The 22,062-nt window shown below is 31.5% G+C and overlaps 1 protein-coding gene across 1 annotated transcript in view; it reads left to right on the top strand.

Annotated features, from left to right (window-relative positions):
- LOC107470990 (truncated transcription factor CAULIFLOWER A) overlaps nt 1–4,832 on the top strand; it is a 7,995-nt gene extending 3,163 nt beyond the window's left edge. Inside the window, exons 2-8 of the mRNA XM_016090429.3 lie at nt 856–937; nt 1,792–1,856; nt 1,985–2,084; nt 2,201–2,242; nt 4,225–4,266; nt 4,358–4,458; nt 4,530–4,832. Coding sequence (XP_015945915.1) covers nt 856–937; nt 1,792–1,856; nt 1,985–2,084; nt 2,201–2,242; nt 4,225–4,266; nt 4,358–4,458; nt 4,530–4,650 — 553 coding nt within the window. The 3' untranslated portion in view covers nt 4,651–4,832. The remainder of the gene's footprint in view (nt 1–855; nt 938–1,791; nt 1,857–1,984; nt 2,085–2,200; nt 2,243–4,224; nt 4,267–4,357; nt 4,459–4,529) is intronic.
- The last annotated feature ends 17,230 nt before the right edge of the window (nt 4,833–22,062 follow it).

The raw sequence follows: 22,062 nt of genomic DNA, 5'->3' as shown, positions 1-22,062 counted from the left end.
ATATTTTTTAATAATAATAATAATATTTTTTAATCTATGGTACATGTAAAAAATTTAATAGATGATAATTTATTAAATGAATAAGATCAAACGTTCTTAGTTGAAGTGTCTCAGCATTCTAGGATATATAATAATCATTAATTGATTTATATCACCAAATCAACTGCATTTGTATATGAATATGCGATCGATTTTTTTCTACAATCTTTTACTTACGGTAACAAATTTAATTATTCAAAAACTAAAATATTAATGAATATGTATTTATATTTGAATTCTTTCATAGAAACAGTTATCCCTCTCTCATTGCAAATTACTATAACTAAATACTACACCTATACTTTGCAAATCAAATAAATATGGAACACTATAATTTGCGAGTTCTCAATAAGTTTTTTCAAAAAAAAAAATATATTAAACTTGACAATATTTATAACTTATTTCTAAAACATTCATTATTCTTGTATTTATTTATTTAATATTCATGAACTATTTTTGTTATTGAGTAAGATGTTTGATGAGAAATTTAGATATCAAGTATGGGATGGAGATGAATCTCATATCGATCTGAAATAGATTAATTAATTAAAATATATACTAGAGAGGAACTATATATAGATAATAGACCTCTTACTTTAAAGTTTAAAATTAAAATATGACATTCAAAATATTGTGATTATTTGTCTTTGTCCCTTTTCTGTGTCAAGATACTGCCTCAGTTTTGCTTATGTTATCATAGTAAAAGTCTAAAAGATGCCTCATGTATTTGTGGCAAGTGAAGAAAATTTCTGTGTGAATAATGTTTCAACTTAATTTGCTCATTTTGCTTGCTTTTTTTTTTTCCCTTGTGAACAGTATGGAGAGGATAATTGAAAGGTATGAAAGGTATTCATATGCGGAGAGACAGCAGCTTGTGGCAAATGCTCAGGGACCAAATGTAGGCCATGTTGAAAATAATAATGATATAATTAAATACTATATTCTTCTTCATTTAAAACAATATCATTCAATTATGTTAATTATTTTTATGATACACTAAGTTCATATAAAGTGCATTTAAGATATTTCACATATATGATATATCTCTATTTTTTTCTGATTATTCACTCATGTTTTACTCTTAGACAAAGTGTTTAACTTTGTAACATACAGTTACTCCTTCTATTTATAACAATATATGTTTCTAGCATATAACGCATACATAACAAATCAGTCATTAAATTAGTTATTTTGTATAAAATATATATTTAAATACAAAATATATATAAAAAATAATTAACAACATATATTTATACACAAAATATAGTAATTAATTTTTAGTGTGTACATAATATTTTTATATATAATTTATTTTATTTTTTTATATTTTTTAAAATATGTTTTTTATTTATAATTTAATTTTTCTATTTATACTCCTACTTTTATTATATATAATTAAGAAATAGAATAAATATAGTATTAGTTCTGCTAATAATAGATATTTTCATGTACCATTATTACCAATTATTTTTTATGTTATTTTCTTTGATCTATGTGGCTTTTGGTTTAGACAAATATTGTGAAATGAAAAAGCATCACACAAATTACACATAATAATATATGAATGGTTGACAATATATTTAGATTAACATTTTTCTCTCTATTTTTATAAGTTCAGTAGTTAACCAAATTCTGGTATACTACTTTTTCGTTCCCTAAATTCTTTTTCTTGGTATATACATCACCGAAAAATCATGTATAATGATATATGGTATATATGTATGTATATAATAAAAAGATATCTGGTGTCAGGCAAACTGGACTTTAGAACATGCAAAGCTCAAAGCAAGGGTGGAAGTCTTACAAAGGAATCAAAGGTATCAAATAATAATAATTAAGTGCATACATTCAATGCAAGGGTTTAAAAATCTTTTCCTTTGTTGTATGTATGTAATTAGTATAATATATATCTGTGTTTATGCTAATTTTTTTTTCCCTCTTTCAGGCATTTTATGGGTGAAGATCTTCAAGGCCTAAGTATGAGAGAACTTCAGAATTTAGAACAACAGCTTGATTCTGCTCTCAAACAAATTCGATCACGAAAGGTAATTAATAAATTAAAACCATGGAAGCAACTTTAATTTGACTGTTTTGAATATTGAACTGAATATCATATATATTCAGTAATTCTGATGATTGTTTTATCATGTGTAACTTGCAGAATCAAATCATGTATGAGAATATCTCACTGCTTCAGAAAAAGGTTATTATTGTTTGCTTTTATTTAATTATAAAGAATACACACAAAAGATAATAATGTTGATACACATAACTAGAGAAGATAGAAACTCACCAACAGTTATATATGATTGTCTTTGTTCACTAAAACTGATCTGAAGTTAATGTTTGATCATCATTTTTGGTAAACAAAAACAATCTTCTATGATTCTTGTTAAATAGTTTTTTTAAAAGGTTTAATTACTCTATTTGTATAGTTTTACTAAATTTTCGATTAGATTTCTATATTTTTTTTAATTAGGTTCCTATCATGTTTTTAATTTTATAATTATAAGATCCTTTTTAAAGTAAAAAATGTTAGAGTTAACTGAATATTTTTTTCGTAAATTGAAGGTATTCATAATTTAAAACTTAATTAGATATTTGATCATATGTATTTTAGGAGAAATATTTTATTAATTTTAACATTTTTAATATGAAAATGACATTATTACAAAATTAAAAGTAATGTAGGAACCCAATTAAAAAGAAAACAGTATAAAAATAATCTAATTAAAAATTTAATAAAATTATAGAGATCAATAGAATAACTAAACCTTTTATTAATAGTTATTTTAGAGAAATGTTCATGAACCAGCAAAATTTATTATTTTTATTTGTTATTTTTAGTTATTAATCTAATTTTTTTATTCTAATAATTCAACAACATATTTTAGCTTACACTTTTAAATAGTAATAGCTAACTGCTGATGAATAATAATAAATTTTGTTGGCTCTCTGGTATTTTTCTTTATTGATAATTTTACTTTTTTTGGATATTTTTTATAGTCTAGAGAGTCTACAGTAAAAATTGCTTTATTACATTGAGAGAAAAGCAGAAGGATATACACATAAAGTTTCAAGACTTATATTAATCCCAAAACATGCTAAGGTCGTGGTGACTGAAATTTGGCCTTAATTCAATATTAGGGGAAAAAAATCAAATATATACGTCCAAAACTATTTTGAGATTAAATCTCAACTCAAAATCTTCCAAGAAAAGTTATTATTAGAATTAGAGCCAAACATTTTTTTGATGGCCAAGTGAAAGAATTATTGCCTCAAAAAGTTAAGTGGAAAAAAAGTATGCATTTTGAAAAAATTAACAAAATCTTTTAGAATAAAATATATTTTTAAACCCTCAAATATTTATAAATTTTTATTTTATCTCTGACGTGTAACTTGTTTTAATTAATTTTAACAATTAACATCTCTAAATGTTATCAAATATATTTCTATGGCCAATTGTCATGCCACTGGCTATATATAACGGTATATATTTGACAAAATTAATTTAAAAATATTAAATATAACCTTAAAATAATTCAAAATCATTAAATATGAAATTGAGATAATTTTAAGTATTATTAACAAAATTAAAATTTTATAAAGTTGTGAGCAAAAGGTGTAAATGACCCAATTTTCTTATTAGAAAACATTGACAAAATTAAATTAGACAACCTTTTCCAACATCAACCAGAATCAAACTACAAAAAGAGAAGTTCAAAATCATAAATCAAAGTACTGTGAGGATTTATTGAAAATCACCACATGTAAAGCTACTTAGAATTTAGCAAGTCAATTACTGAACCAAGCTATCAAAGATGAACATTCAAATTATTGGATTAACTATACCTTAAGCACTAATATAATATAACCTAAAAGTAGTGACAGAACAAAGTCTCAGTTTCTCCTTTTGACTAAATCTTATTTATACCTTCACTATTAATCTTTGTTTTGAATGTAATTAATAAGGTTATCTTCTTTTCTAATGAGAGATGCTTGTGATGTTGTCGTTATAATTATTATTATCTTTTTAACTTTTAAGAGATGTTTGTATTTTATTTTTATTGTAGAAAACAAATTCCAATCAGCCAATGTGGACACACATCATTATTTTTTTTTCCGTTAGTCTACAATTTAATTTATTATTATATTTACATTTTTATGTTATACAATATTGAACAGGAGAAAGCTCTAAATGAACAAAACAATTCACTAGCTAAGAAGGTAACAATTTTTTCCTTCAAATTTGACTATATACATGAATTTCAAATCCTACACTGAATTTGAATATATATATGAATTGAGTGAAAACTAGATCAAGGGAAAAGAAAAAGCTACCACAGAACAGACTCATCAATTGGAGCTGCAAGATAATTATACTGTTGCACCTCAAACCTCAGAAAACTTGAATATTAGGTGAGCAATATAGGATTAATGGCTTTTTATTGAATGAAAACTCAAATATTAATTGATCAATATATATGCAGAGGAATGCCACAAGATAGAAGTGATAATGAAGAAGATAATGATAATGAAGAAGGTATCCAAACTAATGCTAGTGCTAATATCCTTCTTCCCAATTGGATGATTCCTCCTACAAATGAATAGAATTGTTCAAAGGTGTTACACAACATATATGATGGATATATATGATTTGGAAAAGAAACCTACCTTATTTGATGAAAATTGTAAAATGTAAAATGTCTAATTTGTTATGTGGTGTATCTCATTTGATGACTTTAATTAATTAATTACCTAAAATATAATAATGTGTGTGTTAGTGTGTCTAATGTCTGTATTTCTTATTAATTTTAAAGGTACTTGGTAAATTACATGACATACATACATGTCTATAAGTTGTATACAAATACATATAATTTATAGGTTTCTAGCTTCATTTTATTTTATTTTTTATTTTTTAATTTTTTTTGGTAAAGTAGATTGGACAATTTCCAATTCTAAGTATCACAACACATCCACACTACACACTCACCCACATAATACTTAAGGGTTGAACTCGGTTACAACATATTAACAGGCATATGATTTAACCAATTGAATAGTTTGAATAGTTTGAATTTTCTTTCTTCCAATTATGTTGGGTGCGTATTTTTTAGTGGATTAAGATCTGCGTGGCTTTTTGCCATAGTGGGTTCATGAAACTATTTTGGGTTTGTGTTATACTCTTTTTTTAAATCAAAATGCTTCTTTATTTGTATATCATTTTAATTATAGAAAGATCACCATATTTAAATTGATTTTTAAAAGATAATAATGAATACAATTGAGACTTTAATTTAGGTGACAAATGATGTGTCTTTTAATATGTTTCACCCAAATTCAAAATTTAGCGAAGATCAAATAGTGGATTAAAATCCTTAAGTGTTGGGTGTGTGAATGTCTAGTGAAGGCGAGAATTCTCTAATCTATCTGACAAAATAATAATAATAAATTAAATTAAGATGGATATTCCTATTAGTGATGACAACGGGTTTTCATAGGGGTGGAGACATGCCTTCCGCCCCCGCTTCTATTATCTGTTCCTGTCCTCGTCCCATTCCCATGACAGATAACGGGGACCTCGTATCTGTTGGAGATCTGGAATAGTGACATGAACTAAATGTCCTGTCTAAGCCAAGGAATACAATCAAAGTCATAGCAATCAGAATCAGAAAATATATCTAGGATTAATAGAATCAAAATCACAGCAAATAATTAACATAAACAGTATCACAACAATCAGAATCATAAATATAAATTAAGGTTAACAGAATCAAAATCACAGCAAATAATTAACATAATCAGTACTCCAATAATCAGAGCGTAATCAAAATCACAGCAATCAGAATCAAAAATATAAATTAGAACTAACAGAATCAAAATCACTTTAAAGAGACTCTGACGCAAAGACAAGAAAGAGGTTGACAATCTTGCTAAACGATGAACACGCTCTGACGGCGAAGATGAAAAAATGCGAAGATGGCAAAGATCTCTGACGCAACGTTGCTGCCTCAGTAACTAGTGACCTCGAGAGTGAGAGGGGAGGATTTTGGCGGTGAGGAGTAGGAGGTAGCAGACGACGAGAAGACGCGACGAGATTCTAACATGAAGACACACTCCCTGCTGCGGTGAGCGTGACGGTGACCTCGACAAGTGGCAATGAGGGACTGAGGGCGGTGGGAGGTGGCGGTCAGCGGTGGTGACCATGCATGCGTTTGTGAGAGGACTTAGAGGAGAGGAGAGGAGAGGATGAGGGTGAAGATCTGAATTCTAAAGAGTAAAAAGTTTCAATTTGGGGAATGGGGAGTGACGGCTAGGGTTATTGAATAATGTTATATATATAGTAAGGATAGTTTAGACTTTTCATATATACAGGTATTTAACGGGTCTCCACGGGGCGGAGATCTTTATTCCTGCCCCCGCCCCGTTTATTACACGGGGTCTTGTTCCCCTATCCCCGCGAGTAAAAAATCGTCTCCATATCTATTCCTCGTCAAGTAAATCCCCGCGGATATCTGTTCTGACGGGGATTTTTGCCATGCCTAATTTTTATAATGACATTTTCACATGAAAATAACATTGTGAGTTATTAGATAATTTGATATGTTTGACTAAACTTTTTAATAATTCACAATGTCATCTTTATGTGAAAATGTCATCATGTAAATATTCTCCTTAAATTAATCATTTTTTCAATTGTTATTACTTAAGAATTGATGTGACTCAATCACGATTAGGGGTGACAAACGGGAAAGCCTGCCCCGTCTAGCTAAAAGCTCATTATCTGGCGGGTTGGCCCCCTGTCCCGCCTAGTGAGGCGGTCCTGAATTTCTCCTCCACCTCTGACGGGTTGGTAGGCTTAAAATCTCTTTTTTTTATAAACCATTAAATATTAAACAATATATATAATTTCATAGGTATTTTAATAAATTTATAATTTTTAAAAATATAAAAAAATTATAATTTCTAAATTCACAAACATTCAAGTCTTTATAATGATAAATATATAATAAACATAATCATAAACTAAGTTTTTTGAAACAAAATAATAAAATCAACATTGTCCAAAGCAAAACAAACATTATCCAAAACATATAGTTAAACATATTCAAGTTTATAATCAATCAAATATAAAACATAATCTAAAATATAACTTAAAACATCTTCAATTATCATGGTCATCCTCTTGTAGATCAATAACATTATAGAAAAATGTTAAAAAAAAGTTCTGACAAAAAAATTTCTTGGCCCGCCGGAGAAGCCCCCCGTCCCGCCGAAACCCACGAATTAGGTGGTGGGGGTTAGGCGGGCTTTTTAAGTTTGGCGGTCTAAAATTTTTAGACCAGCCTGCCTTTTTTAGTAGGTTTGTGATGCGTAGCATTAAAGAAATTAAAAAAACTAGTCCTAGAATTCTAACTAATAAAAGATCATGCAACAGGCAAAGTAAAATAGTAGAAAAATGGAACATAACATAGAAAAAGAGGGGAGGAATAAAAATGAAAGGAACTCAACCACCTTAGTTATCCTAGCGGTCGCTTTATTCTTCAGGTTGTGCTCCTCCGTGAAGATAATTCGCCTCCCTTTTGTGCCAGAAAACCAATAAGCGCAGCGTCCAACACAACACCAAACTTAAAGGTTTGCTTGTCCTCAAGCAAATAAGAACTGAAAATAGAAGAGACAAATATTATGAGGAGAGAAAAATAAAAGGATAAAAGAATAAGAGAGAATTAGTATTGGGAGAGAGAAAGAAAGAAAATTGGGCTGCGAACGAGTGTGGCGCAAGCGACGCGAACGCGTGCAGCACGCGTTCGCGTGGGTCGCGAAATTTCCATAATGACGCGTAAGCGTCAGGCACGCGTCCGCGTGCCCTAGGTTTTGTGCGATTTGCGCGAAGCCAGCTGCGCGCCTGCGCGACTTTCTGTTCGCATGGCTTAGGAACCAATATTTCATACGACGCGTTCGCGTCATGCACGTGAACGCGTGGATGGCCATATGTGCAACTGACGCGGACGCGTCAGTCACGCGAACGCGTGACTACTTTTGTGTGTTTAACACACTTCTTTCCCCAAGCCAGCACAACTCTCTGCCCAAACACTCTTTTACGTCGATTTTGCAGGTCACGCGTCCGCGTCATTGGCGCGCCCGCGTGGATGGCGAAAATCACAAACGACGCGAACGCATGGGATACATGATCGCATGGGCTTGTTTGTGCGAAAAGCTCCATTCTGGCGCCACTCCTGCGCAACTCTCTGTCAAATTTATTTTTCACACACATCCATCTGACGCGTATGCGTCAGCGACGCTTGCGCGTCGTGTGCTCTTTTTTTTTTAATATCCGGTTTCTGTTCTAAAATAGCTGCATGATCAGAAAATTAGTAAGAACTCAATAAAAATCAAATAAATGAGAAAACTACTAGTACGAAAAAAATAACTAAGAATGAAAAGGAATGATCATACCACGGTGGGTTGTCTCCCACCAAGCACTTTAGTTAAAGTCCTTAAGTTGGACATGTGGTGAGCTGCTTGTCATGGTGGCTTGTGCTTGTACTGATCCAGGAATCTCTACCAATGTTTGTATTTCCAATGGCTACAGGGATCCCAAACTAGGCGCATAATGCCTTTGAGCAAGTTGAAGCAAGTGACAGGGCCCATGAGTGTTGATTGTGGAAATGAATTCCAGGGTCCCAAACCTTGCTTTTACACCCGTCTTCTTGTGGATCACCATTGTTCCCACCGGGTGGCAAGCAATCTGAATTCTCATAGAGACATCCAAACAACCTTCTAGACCCATTCAAATTAGCTCTACACCAATCCTTGCACTTTAATTTGGAGCATGCAACCATACTGAACCTTGCTTGATATCTCTTGCCACTAACCATCTTCCTCTTACTCTTAATGCCACAAAAAGCTCTAAGTTGACCTTCCGTCTCTAGTAGCCCATATGCAAGTGGGAAAGTACAGGTTAAGGATAGGAATTTTACCCACTTGAATGTTGTATTGGATGGTGATGGCTTTGGAAGAGGTCTTGCAAGCTCCACTCCCTTGTGTTCTTCTTTGAATTCTTCCACTTCTTTGTAAGCTTCCTCAATTTCAACCTCTTCCTCTTGGTAGCTTTCTTCTAATTCAATCTCTTCTTCATTTCTTACCAAGGGCATGGGAGGTTGTGCATCTTTCTCCTTTGTGGTTGCATCTTCCTCTTTTGCTTTTGCATCTTTTTTTTCTTCCACGTGTGAGGATGGAAAGTTCTCTAGTTCATTGGAGTATAAACTCCTTTGATTGATTTCCTCACTTTCTTCCATAGGATCTTGCATTATATCTCTTGGGAGGAAATCTTCTTGCTCCTCTTCCTGTGACTTGATAATTGACTGTACATGTTTCTCTATATTTTTGACATTTGTCTTTATATCATGTAGGCATTCTTTCATGAGGAGCTCAAGATATGATGATACTTGAGATGAATAAGGAGATGGTGGCTCTTGATATGCATAAGAGGGAGATGCTGGTTCTTGATAAGTATAAAAAGAGGAGGGTTGTTGGTATGGGTAGAGAGGTGGTGGTTCTTGGTATAAATATGGAGATGGTGGTTCTTGATATGAATATGGAGGTGGTGGCTCTTGATAGTTGGGACATGGAGCATTGAAGTTCCTTTGGTTTTGACTTTGCCAACCAAAATTTGGATAGTTCCTCCATCCACCATAATATGAATCACTACTCGGGTTTGAGTAGCAACACATGTGATCTCTCTCCATTATTTTTTCTTAGCACAAAACACCAAAAAGGATTAAACGCACCATGTGGTAAATAGAAAAGTAAAGAAGAAAGAACAGAATTCTAAGAATTAAAATAAAACTAACTGGGAGACACCAAACTTAATTTTAGAAATTAAGAAAAATATTAGTGCTATTTATTTAATTTTTTTTAAATAAATAAAAAAAATTTTGTTTGAAAATTTAAAATTTAATTAAAATATTTTTTTGAAAATCAAGTAATAAAAAAAATAAAACAAAAAGGAAAAGTAAAGAGAAAAAAATAACGTAAAGGACAAAAGAAAAAAAATTAACGTAAATAATAAAAAAATATAACGTAAAATTTTTTTTTTCGAAAATTTAAAGCAAAATTTTTTTTAATAAAATTAAAACAAAAACGCCTAATCTAAGCAATCAAACAACTAATAGTTGTTAATCATAATCAATCCTCGGCAACGGCGCCAAAAACTTGGTGCGGTATTTTACAACCCACACTACTAACCGGCAAGTGCACCGGGTCGTACCAAGTAATACCTTACGTGAGTAAGGGTCGATCCCACGAGGATTGATGGATCAAGCAACAATGATTGATTGATTGGCTTAGTTAGGCAAGCAGAAATTGGTTTTGAGATGTTCAAAAGGTTTAAGTTCGAATTCAAAATATCAAAAGTATAGACAAGTAAATAAATTGGGAATAAAATATGGATAAACAGTTAAGGCTTTGGAGTTATCTATTTTTCCGGATTAACTTTTCTTACTAACTATTTTAATTATGTAGGATTTAATTTATGGCAAACTATATATGACTAGACCCTAATTCCTTAGACCTTCCTAGTCTCCTCTAAAATTCATTAACTGCCAACTCCTTGGTCAATTAATTCCAATTAAAGGGTACATGATCAAATTCCAGTTTGCATGCCACAAAAACTCTAATTACCCAAAGAATAAAAGGATTATATGTCACGTATCACGTTAAATCCAGATAATTAGAATTTAGGAGAATATATTTTCAAGCTGTTGTTCAAGTATAGAGCTTTTCCAAGTTATACAAGAACTCAAATAGAAAGAGGGTCATACTTCCGTTCCACCCAAATTCATAAGATAAAGAACGAAAACAATTCTTAAATATAAATCCAAAACATAAATTAAAATAGAAAAAGTAATAAAATCAATCCATACAAATAGACAGAGCTCCTAACCTTAACAGTGGAGGTTTAGTTGCTCATGGAATGTAGAATGTAAATTTGTATAGAATTCCCTAATGGAATCCCTCTAATGTCATGTTTGAATAGAAGAGAAGTCTCCCTTATTTATAACTAATCCTAATTAATTTAAAATCTAATTATCTAAAAATAAAAATAATATCTTTTCTTAAAAGATAAAATTTGAATTTAAATTCGAATTAATTTATAGATCTTCGGTTGATGGGTGGGGACCACTTGCTTTGTCAATTCTGCAGCTTCTAATCTGTGTTTTCTGTGCTGGAAAGTGGGTCAAAACAGCCCAGAAATCACCCTCGGCGTTTTCTATATTATTGCAGATCGCGTATGTGACGCGTCCGCGTCGTCCACGCGCTCGCGTCATTTGTGTAGATTCCAGTCCACGCGTTCGCGTCAGGCACGCGATCGCATCATTGCGATTTCTCCATTCCGCGCGGTCGCATGAGCCATGCGTCCGCGTCGGTCTTCGCTGGTCATCTCTTTGGTTTCTTCTTTTTCTATGCAGAAACTTCATCAAATCCCTCCGAATGCTACCTAAAATAAATAAAATTGCACAAAATTCAAAATAGCATCTATAGTGGCTAAAATATAATTAATTCTTAATTAAACTCAACAAATTAGATGCAAATTCACTAAAAAAGATAGACAAAAATGCTCACGCATCAGTTACACAGGCCAACCTAGCAGGTTTTGATCCATTTGCCATCCCTAGTCACGATTATATCTTTTATAAACCAGTTTGAGACATTTTTTTTTTAAAACCAATTTGACGAAAAAAAATTGTGGACGATTTTAACATTTTTTAACTGTACTCTTTCTATCTTTTAGATCTAAGGTTAAATAAATGTGGGGCTGAATGGTTATTTGGTTAGAAGAGGAAAAAATTTCCTAAACAATTGCAATAAGGAGTTGCTTTATTGTTAAAAAAAATGCATAAAAAAATTAAAACCGTCATAACAATTAACAAATCTATTTGATATTAGTCTATGTGTGTTTATTTGTCACCACTTGTAGTGAGTTTTTTGAACCTACAGATCTACATGAACCAAGCGAATTAAAGCTTTGTTTGGTTGAATGGAAAGAATCTGAAAGAGAAAGGGTTTAATTAATTTCTGAATTTCTGAATTTCCAAATCCACCCTCAAACATGTTCTTCTCCTTCATCCCTTGCTCTATTCACAAACATGTTCTCGAGCCTCCTTCCAAAATTATTGTCCATTAATCATTATATATTATTTCACCGTGAATTTGTTTATTTTAAAAAAAATAACTACCTATCACTGAGTGAATTGTACGTTCGTTCCATTGATTAATGCCACTATTGTAACGTAATTGTAAACTATTTACACATTGATGTGACGGGTTAGTTTAGATTAACTTTTGAAAAGATATTTATTTTTTATAGTTTAAAAAAAATTTAACAAATAAAAATTATTTTATATTTAGATATATTTTTTTAAAATGCTCTCTTTTGGATTTGGAATGTTCTTTGACTTTGACCATTTCATTATCTATAGTTTATAACATATATAATAAAAAAATTGGTGTATAATTTTTAAAAAAAAATTATTTTGTTATATATAATTCATAAAAAACAATTTTGTCATTTATACATAACTTGAACCCATAATTTTTTTTTAAATTAAGAAAATATTTGTCTACTTATTTTCTATTATTATATTTATTTAACAAATAAAACTAATATACATAATTATAATATATGGTAAAGTATTAAATTGATCTTCTACGTTTGGACATAATCTTGTTCTGATCTTTAAGGTTTAAAGTGTCCTATTTGAATAAGAAAAAATAATTTAGCTTCAATTTAATCCCACCGTGACTCACGGTCCGTGAGCTCAAAATTAAATGATTAACGAAATATCCTACAAAACAGCAGTACAAGAATAAGGTCGATAATCTGGAGAATAAGTACAAGCTCCAGAAGCACAAAATCAACCGCGGATGCATCAATACATTTATTTATCATTTTTCTTATGATTTAAATGAAATATTTTTTATAAAACTAAGGAAAATGATAAATATATATTTTGATGTATTTATGGTTGATTTTGTACCTCTAGAGCTTGTACTTATTCTCCAAATTATCAACCTTGTTTTGTACTACTATCATATAGGACATTTTATTTATTATTTAATTTTGACCTCACGGTGGGACTACATTGATACTAAATAAAACTTTTTAAAATTTAAATAAGACACTTTAAATCTTAAGGACCAAAACAAAATTACGCCCAAACGTAGGAAATTAATTTAGTACTTTATACTATAATAAAAATCTAAGTATTTGGAGTAACTACTTTGGTCTCTCTCACATTGTCATTAGTAGTCTCTCTCATATTGTCTCTCATGCATAGTAGTTGGAAAAATGTTTTAAAGTTATATTTGTTAAATAATACTCTTTAATTATTAAATTATAATTGTTTTTACATTTATTGTGTTATATACAATATATTAATACTTAAAAAATTAAAAAATGAAACACCAAATAATTGAGCTTGCTTATTTGCTCAATGTAGAATTCATAATTTAATATCAAATAAATATAATATTGATATTTCCAATAAATTATATAATTAAATCTTTTTATTAATATTTTCTTGTTTTATATACTAGCATCCCAACAAACTTGTAAATTATTAAGAAGAAAGAGATTCAGCAGAATTATGAAAAAAAAAAATGAAGAACATGTAAAGAGAATTATGTAGATAAAGGTGTGTGATCTAATTCATGATTAATCATCACAATAATGAATATATATTATGCGTTATCTAAGAGTATTTATATTAGAGTAAATTGCATATTTAAATTAAATAGAGGCAAATATTGTACTAAACAACTAAAAGAAAAAATGTTACATGAATATCCTAAAAAGATATTTTTATGTAAATCGAATGAGCCCATTTGAATTACATAATTCAACACTAATTCGAATAAGACAAATTCGAATTAATAGTGATACACACAAATCGAATTTGACCAATTCGAATTATGCATGCATGGAGTGCCCTATTTAATCGAATCATATTGATTCGAATTATACATGCAAGAACATCCCTAATAATTCGAAACAACCTGTTTTGATTTACACTTATAAATGTCCTTATATAATTCGAATTTGACTAATTCGAATTACCAAGAACATGTAAATCAAACTAGGTAAATTCGATTTACTTAGACCCCAACATATATAAATATGATGTGAACGTGAATTCCTCCCATGAGAGTGAAACACAATGGCTAGTAAGGAGAATTTTTTAGTGTTGGTGCACTATAGAGGGTCGATTAAGAAAAAAACACGCTCTGCTATTAAGTTTACTGATAAGGATCCCCTCAGTATTTTTCTGTAACCTACAACGAGTTTCGCTGAATTCCTGAATTCTATAATCCAAAACTGGGATTGCAAGGCGTGAAACCAGTTGAGAAGTTATTCTATCGCATTCCGATTTCAGTTTTGCGAGATGTGAAATACGATTCGTTTGTCAATAGGGAGTGACGAGGATTTGGAGGTTCAGTTCCATTGTTGTCAGCAGTTTCCCGAGGTCAGGACACTTGAGCTGTTGGCCAAGCTTGTGGATGTAGTCTCTAACTTAGGTGGTTTGAACTGGAATCCCCAAGCTCCAGCAACGGCAGCCTGTTCTAGTTCGAGGCTTGTTGGTGCCTCTTCATCCGTATCTGTGATTGCACCTCAGGCAATGGTGGTTGTGTCTCTGTCCTTTGTAGCTGATCTCAACCGCAGTGATGATAGAGAAGTTGATATTATTGATACGGTGCCAGTTTTATTACAGGGTGGGACACCGGATGGTATAGACGATGTATTGCGGGATGATGATGACGATGATGATGTGGAGCCAGACATTATTGCCGATGATAGTGGTGATGACATAGCAGCGAGTAATCCAGCTGGGGCTGGCGGAGCGTCCAGCTCAGGGACTCAGCAGTACCCCCCACCCCCAATTTTTAACTTGGGACTTGGATGCCATGAGATAGCAGGAGGTTTCTGAAAAACCTGTTGGATTTGGTGCCAGAGATACACAGGGTACTAGGGGTCTAGCGGAATTTCAGGTTGGTCAGCAGTTTCAGAACAAAGAGAAAGTAGTGTTAAGCGTGAATACTTATAGCATCCGACGCGGGATACAGTATAAAGTGGTGGAGTCCGATTATCGCAAGTACTTTGAAAACTGTAAGGAATTTGGCAATGGGTGCACATGGTTGATTAGGGTCAGTCTTCACCAGCGTAGAGGTATTTGGGAGGTAAAACGGTACAATGGACCTCATACTTGTCTGGCTACGTCGATCTCGAGCGATCACAAGAGTCTTAATTATCATGTGATCTCGGCCTTCATACTGCCAATGGTTAGAGTTGATGCAGCCGTGCATATCAAAGTACTGATGAATGCGACAGAGGCACATTTTGGGTTTAGACCAACTTATAGGAGGGTTTGTTAGCTAAGCAGAAGGCCGTGGTACAGATTTACGGAGATCAAGATGAGTCATACAATGAGTTGCCGCGATGGGTCTTAGGTGTGCAGATGACGATGCCTGGTAGTGTTGCAGTGTTGAGGACGAGTCTTGTGCGGGTGGGTGGGCAAGTGGACCAATCGCAAGCCTATTTTCACCAAATTTTTTGGACATTCTCACTGTGTATTGAGGCCATCCGGCATTGCAAGCCGTTGGTCAATATTGACGGGACCTACCTGTACGGCAAATACGGGAGTACGTTGCTTGTTGTGATTTCCCGAGACGGGAACTCCAACATCTTGCATATTACATTTGCATTTGTGGAGGGTGAGAATACTGAGTTGTGGTCATTTTTTCTATCCCACCTCCGCCAGCACGTGACTTCGCAGCCTGGTATTCTGGTGATATTCGATCGGCACAACAGTATCAAGGCAGCTTTTGAGGCTGCCGACGGAGGTTGGCTACCACCTGCTGCATGCCGTGCATTTTGTATTCGATATGTGGCCACAAATTTTGCCCTGACTTTTAAGGGTAAGGATGCACGTAGGCTTCTGGTGAATGCAGCGTATGCCAAGACTGAATAGTTATAATGCGTCATCGTTAAATATATAGTGTTGCTAATCTTTGAGAGATTTTAACTATATGGAGTGGTTGAAATACTCACATTCTCAGCCTATAAGAGATCTATTCTGAGCCTCCAACTCACAACTCGAGCTCCCTTCTCACTCGCTGTAGGGTTGTGACCTGACCAACTGCAACCCAAACTCAGGTTATCACTAAATGAAGCTAACACCAAATAATTGGGACAAATTTTCTCATTTGAATAGAATAGTAACTCGAAGCCAAAAGCCAGCCAAACATATCATGTCCAGCGAGTCTGAATCCAGGGAACCGCCAGAAGATTCATGACTGAAGCAGCTGTAATGGTCTGGCTAACTTCACCCCATGTCTGCTCGCCATGTGGCACATGCACCGGTATAACCATGAGAGAGCAGCTGATCCCCAACTGTACCCACCCATGTTCTCAAGCCTGGCTACGTATGGCAGCCACCTAATGTGAATACAAGTACCAGACTTGTCGCCAAATAGCTGAGTCCCCAACAGCATCATGATATAGGCATGTGCATACGTCCTAACAGTGGCCTCATCTATCATCAAGAAGCTCTCTAAATGCCTACGGGAACCAACTGTATTACACTGTGAACTTGTCAATACAGTTCGCAGGAGGCAATAAACCCAATAGCTCCTCGAACCATGTCCAAGTTGGGCAACCACCCTTGATGTACGTCACAAAATCTGTCAGGCAACTACTGACATGATGTCCATCGATTGGCAGCTTTAACTAGTATGCCACGTCCTGCAGTGTAATCGTGCACTCTCTGAACGACATATGAAATGTGTGCATCTTTGGATGCCATCGCTCCACGAACGCACTAACCAGCGGCTCATCCAACCTAAACCAAGTCTCGTTCAGCCTCGTAAGATGGTATAAACGGACCATCTGCAAGTACGGAACAATCCTTTTGTCCAGGCGCATACGTTACTGCCGTCGCATGCTCATGATACATCGATGAGGCTGCATAAAAAACGTATCAGATTGTCTCTCATCTCAGAACATATTTATACAATATTATCAACTAATACATATCTTAATCCAAAGAATACAACTTGTACGCAACCAAATAATGTTACGCATTCAAATACATCATATATGCATCAAGCTGGGTGTAATAAAAAATAGTATAACATTAACAAAAGCATTTACTTTAACGACTAAGTTTAATGGTAACACAAAAAACTTACTCTAAATAAGTTGCACCCCCACTGTCTTTACTACTCATACGCTTCTATTTATTTGTAATCACTATCCAAATTAAAAATTGCTCCATTGCATCTCTAGAAACTAATAAATTACTAACACAATAACTCTATCTAACTTAACAATTTTAAATAATGACTAGTTATAAGAAACAAAAAAAAATAACACATGAAATATTTTCGAAAAAAATGTGTGCACTAACTTTTTCATTGATGACACCAGTTATATGAGCGACTTCATCCAAACGATAAAGTCAGTCCGGGTTATCCCCCATCAGTGGAATATCCGAATGTTGAATGCTACTTTGGAGTTTTAGAATAGTGTTTTCTCTGGGATTTAGTGGGACGGTGGTTTGAAATTGTAGTTCGAATTAACTCAACTCGATTTATATTTATAGGGTAAGTATTGGTAATTCGAATGAGTCCAATTTGAATTACCTTGGGCTGCTCCTTGGTGGTAATTCGAATCAACTCACTTCGAATTAGTTATTATGGACAAATCGAAACAGCTTGTTTCAAATTACCATGTGCTCAAAACTGGGTATAATTCGAATTAGTGAGGTATTCACGTATATACATAATTCGAACCAATGTGATTCGATTTAATGCAAGATTTTATCCATACATAATTCGAGTTGCTCTCCTTCGATTTGTAATTTCTCTAGTAATTCGAATTGCACTGATTCGAATTAGTGTTGGATTTTATAATTCGAATAGGCCTCATTCGATTTACATAAAAATGTCTACTTGAGAGATCTGTATAATATTTTTTATTTTGGATGAATTGTGTAATTTTAGTTTCAGTTTAGTTTAAATATGCATTTTACCCTTTATATTACACATATGCTAACAAAATAACTAATTATTCTACGGATTAAACAACTCTAATGCTAGCTAGAGCCAAATTACTTGAGCTCTAAGCTAATTGATTTTATCTGTTCTAATTTTAACTTAATTTATTACAAATCTCACATCTTTTTTACTTTAGATTCTTAAAAAATTTATAAGCACAAAACGTTACTTATCTCATGAGTTAGCCTTTTGATTTGAGTTAGCCCTACTCATGATCATTTCTGGACATAGAGTATACATTAGACTTTTTAGGGTATGACTAAAATTATATTTATTTCTAAATATATTTACTCTATTTAAAAATATGTTTTTTCTATAAATAAATTATTTGAAAACTATATAGAATTTTTAATTAAAATTATAATTATTAAATTTACATACACTTTTAAACTATGGAATCAATTTTTTTTTAAGTTAATGAGTAACTAAATAATAGAAAGAGATAGAAAAGAACAAAATTGAGTTAATGTTGGTTGAAGAATTTGATTCTTAAATAATTTTTTTCTTAATTATATGAGTATTACACAGTTTATAATTAAGTATATTCTAACATCGCTAAAAGCAAGTGATTTTTTAGCAATCTAAATTCTAGAAGTTACCACAAATTTGTTTATCAATTCAATAATTATTTAATTAAGAGTAATTGAAGTTTTTGATGATTCTAAGTAAAGTAAAATGGGTGAAGAAGTGTGACAACCTTATCACCATGTCCAAATGTGATTGTTGTTTGTCGGTTAATGTCGTCTCTGCAAATGCTGGCACAGTCAGAACTCATCAGAACTGAGAAGTGAATTCGTGAATGCTCTAAGAAGAGATCATCATCAATGGCAGCAGTTCAATTCTTTGCCTAATGGACTTTAAAAGTTGACAAAGAAAAGGGTTCTTCTTTGCCTTTAACGCTCATTTGAAACCTATTACTTTTATAGCAATATAAACTTTATTATGGAATAATATTCACTTTTCTTAGTATGAATATTCTCGCTGCCGCTACATATTTATTTTTGTGGCAATATAACTGCCACAAATCCACATCTATATATGTATCACTACCTCATCATCGTTCCAAAGAAAAAATAAGGACCAAACAAATTTTATTCTATATTCAATTATATTTATTCGTTTTAAAAAAATCATACATGTTGAATCTAAATAACTACATTACCCTTACTTTGAAGAAGTAGCGGAGATAGTTTAGTTGGGGAAAAATGTAGGTAATTTTAATTTGTTCATTAGAAGTTGATTTTGCATCTGTCTATACAAAAATAAATAAGAGTACTACTATAAATATAAGTCCTTTTGACATACAAGTTAATCCAAACATAATAAAATATATTTTCTCATAATGCGCGCGTAAAAATTACGTTCCTTTTTCTATTTCGGGTTCTTCCTCCTCTTCCTACTCTTTCTTCTTCTTCTCCTTCTTCTTTGCATTTCACTTCCTTTTTCTTCGCGTGTTTCATCTTCATCGTCGTTTTTTATTACTGTTATTGTTGTTGCATTTTTTTCCTTCTCTTTCTTTTGATTTTGCAACATTATGTATTTTTTTTTCTCCAAAAAAAAATTATGAGAATATGAAATAAGAATATGAAGAAGAAGAAGCAGCAAAAGATAAGGAAGAGGAAAAGGAAGAGTTTTGAATTATGCAGAACTTATTAGCACACATACACCGAAAATTCTTAAACAATACAATCAAATATTTTCGTGTTACACCCAAATTTGCTGCAAATACAAAAAAAAAATATTTCTTTTAATGCTACATTTTTTTCTTCTTCTTTTTTTCTTATTTCTTTCTTTATTTTAGTTGAATAAATGTAAGTTTATCCTCTTCCAAGTAATTTTTCAGTATTATGTATTTCTTCTTCTTCTTTGTTTGATTTTTTTTATTTTTATTCTTGTTAAAATAGTAAAATAAGAAGAAACATGAGAAGGTAAAATAAAAAGAAAAAGATGAATAAGAAAAAAAGAAGATAGTGATGATGATGAAAAAAAAAGAAAAAGAAACAATAGAAAATGAAGAAGAGGAAGATGAAGGGTTTTGAATTATGCAGAACTTATCAGCACACATACACTGAAAATTCTTAAACAATACACTCAAATATCTTCGTGTTATACCCAAATTTGCTGCAAATACAGAAAAATATTTCTTCTAATGCTGTATTTTTTTTCTTTTTTCCTTATTTCTTTCTTTCTTTTAGTTGAATGAATGTAAATTCATTTTCTTTTAAGAAATTTTGTACCATTATTATATGTTTCTTTTTCTTCTTTGTTTGATTTTTTTATTTTTATTCTTGTTAAGAGAGTAAAACAAGAAGAAACTTGAGATGATAAAATAAGAAAAAAAGATGAATAAAAAAAAGAAGAAGAAGATGATGATGATGATGATGAAAAAGAAGAAGAAGAAGCACCAGAAGATAAGGAGGGGGAGAAGAAGAGTTTTGAATTATATAGAATTTATCAGCATGTATACACCGAAAATTCTTAAATATACACTCAAATATCTTCATGTTATACCTAAATTTGCTGCAAATACAGAAAAATATTTTTTCTAATGCAAAAAATTTACATTACATTCAATTCAAACTATCAACAATGAATAATAATTTTCACAAACAAAAACAATAATTCAAAATAATAATCAATTTCGTTCTGGTTCAATTGACAATCTGAACTTGAATTATTCATTATCTTCGATGAAATAACTAATGATAGAGGAGAAGGAGGAAAAGAAAAGTGGAAAAGAAATTCCAATGAAAAAAGAAGGAGGAAGAGGAGGAGGAGGAGAAGGAGGAGGTGTTAGTGACGGTGACGACGATAACGAAAGAGAAAAATAAAAAAAAAAGAAAAAAATGTGTATGCATAAATATAAATGATTTATATAAACTTGTATAGAAAAATGATTTGTATATGGAGAATAATATAATAAATAATAATTTGAACATTCTTAAAATATTAAAGGATCTTTGTTAGAAAACACGGTGTGCCAGTTGAAGCATAAAATTTATATAATTGACATTAAAAAAATATCAAATATATATTTTACTAAAAAAATTTAATATAATAAAATTATAAAATTGAATAATTACTGTATCCTAACCAAATTTATAACATAATATAAAGTGGTAATTAATGATATTGTTCTATCTTAACTAAATTCTTTATAAAGAGATCCTAAATGGGTAATCATTCTACCAAAACCAAATTCTTATTCAAAAATATAAAGTGGTAAATTGTAATATTCTACCCAAAATCAAATTTTAATTACACCTAAAATACTGAACTAATAGTATAAACACTCAAATATGAAAAGAAGATTACAAAGGTACAAACTAATATTCAATAACCAAAAGAATGAATAATGACTTGGCACATAAAATAAAATGTAGGGACATAATACATACCCAAATTTTTTTTATAATTTTCTTTCTAAGAGTCATTACATTGTTACTTCCGTCGCACTAAACTAAGCTAACTAAGTCACTTGTTTATACTAATTCATAGTCAGTGAAATTACACCACAAATATAACAATTTGTGATACTATCCACTTTTATATTTATGAGTTTTAAGTTAATAATCTTAGGATGAAATATTTAATTAAGTAGTTAATTTTTAATCTTTAAATTAATCAAACTTTGCACTAATACACTTTCAATTAATATCTATGTTTATCAACTTGTTGTATTATTATTTTCAACTGATAAAAAAATCAAAATTAATTTCTAATTCAACATAACGAAAATAATTATTCTTTCTTAAAAATTTTATATTTTTTAAAATTCAAACCAAATTGCTTAATCATCAAAATTATTGATTTTTCTTTCTTATCATCTTTTTATACCTTTTTAAAAGACAAGGAACAAAAGTACATGTCTTGTAAACTCAAATTTTCTAATTAATTTAATATTTT

Source organism: Arachis duranensis, chromosome 10 (assembly GCF_000817695.3).
Source record: "Arachis duranensis cultivar V14167 chromosome 10, aradu.V14167.gnm2.J7QH, whole genome shotgun sequence".
In the NCBI taxonomy this organism is placed as follows: Eukaryota; Viridiplantae; Streptophyta; class Magnoliopsida; order Fabales; family Fabaceae; genus Arachis; species Arachis duranensis.
Note: the sequence above shows the minus strand (reverse complement) of the source record. Positions and strands in the feature narration are given on the sequence as shown.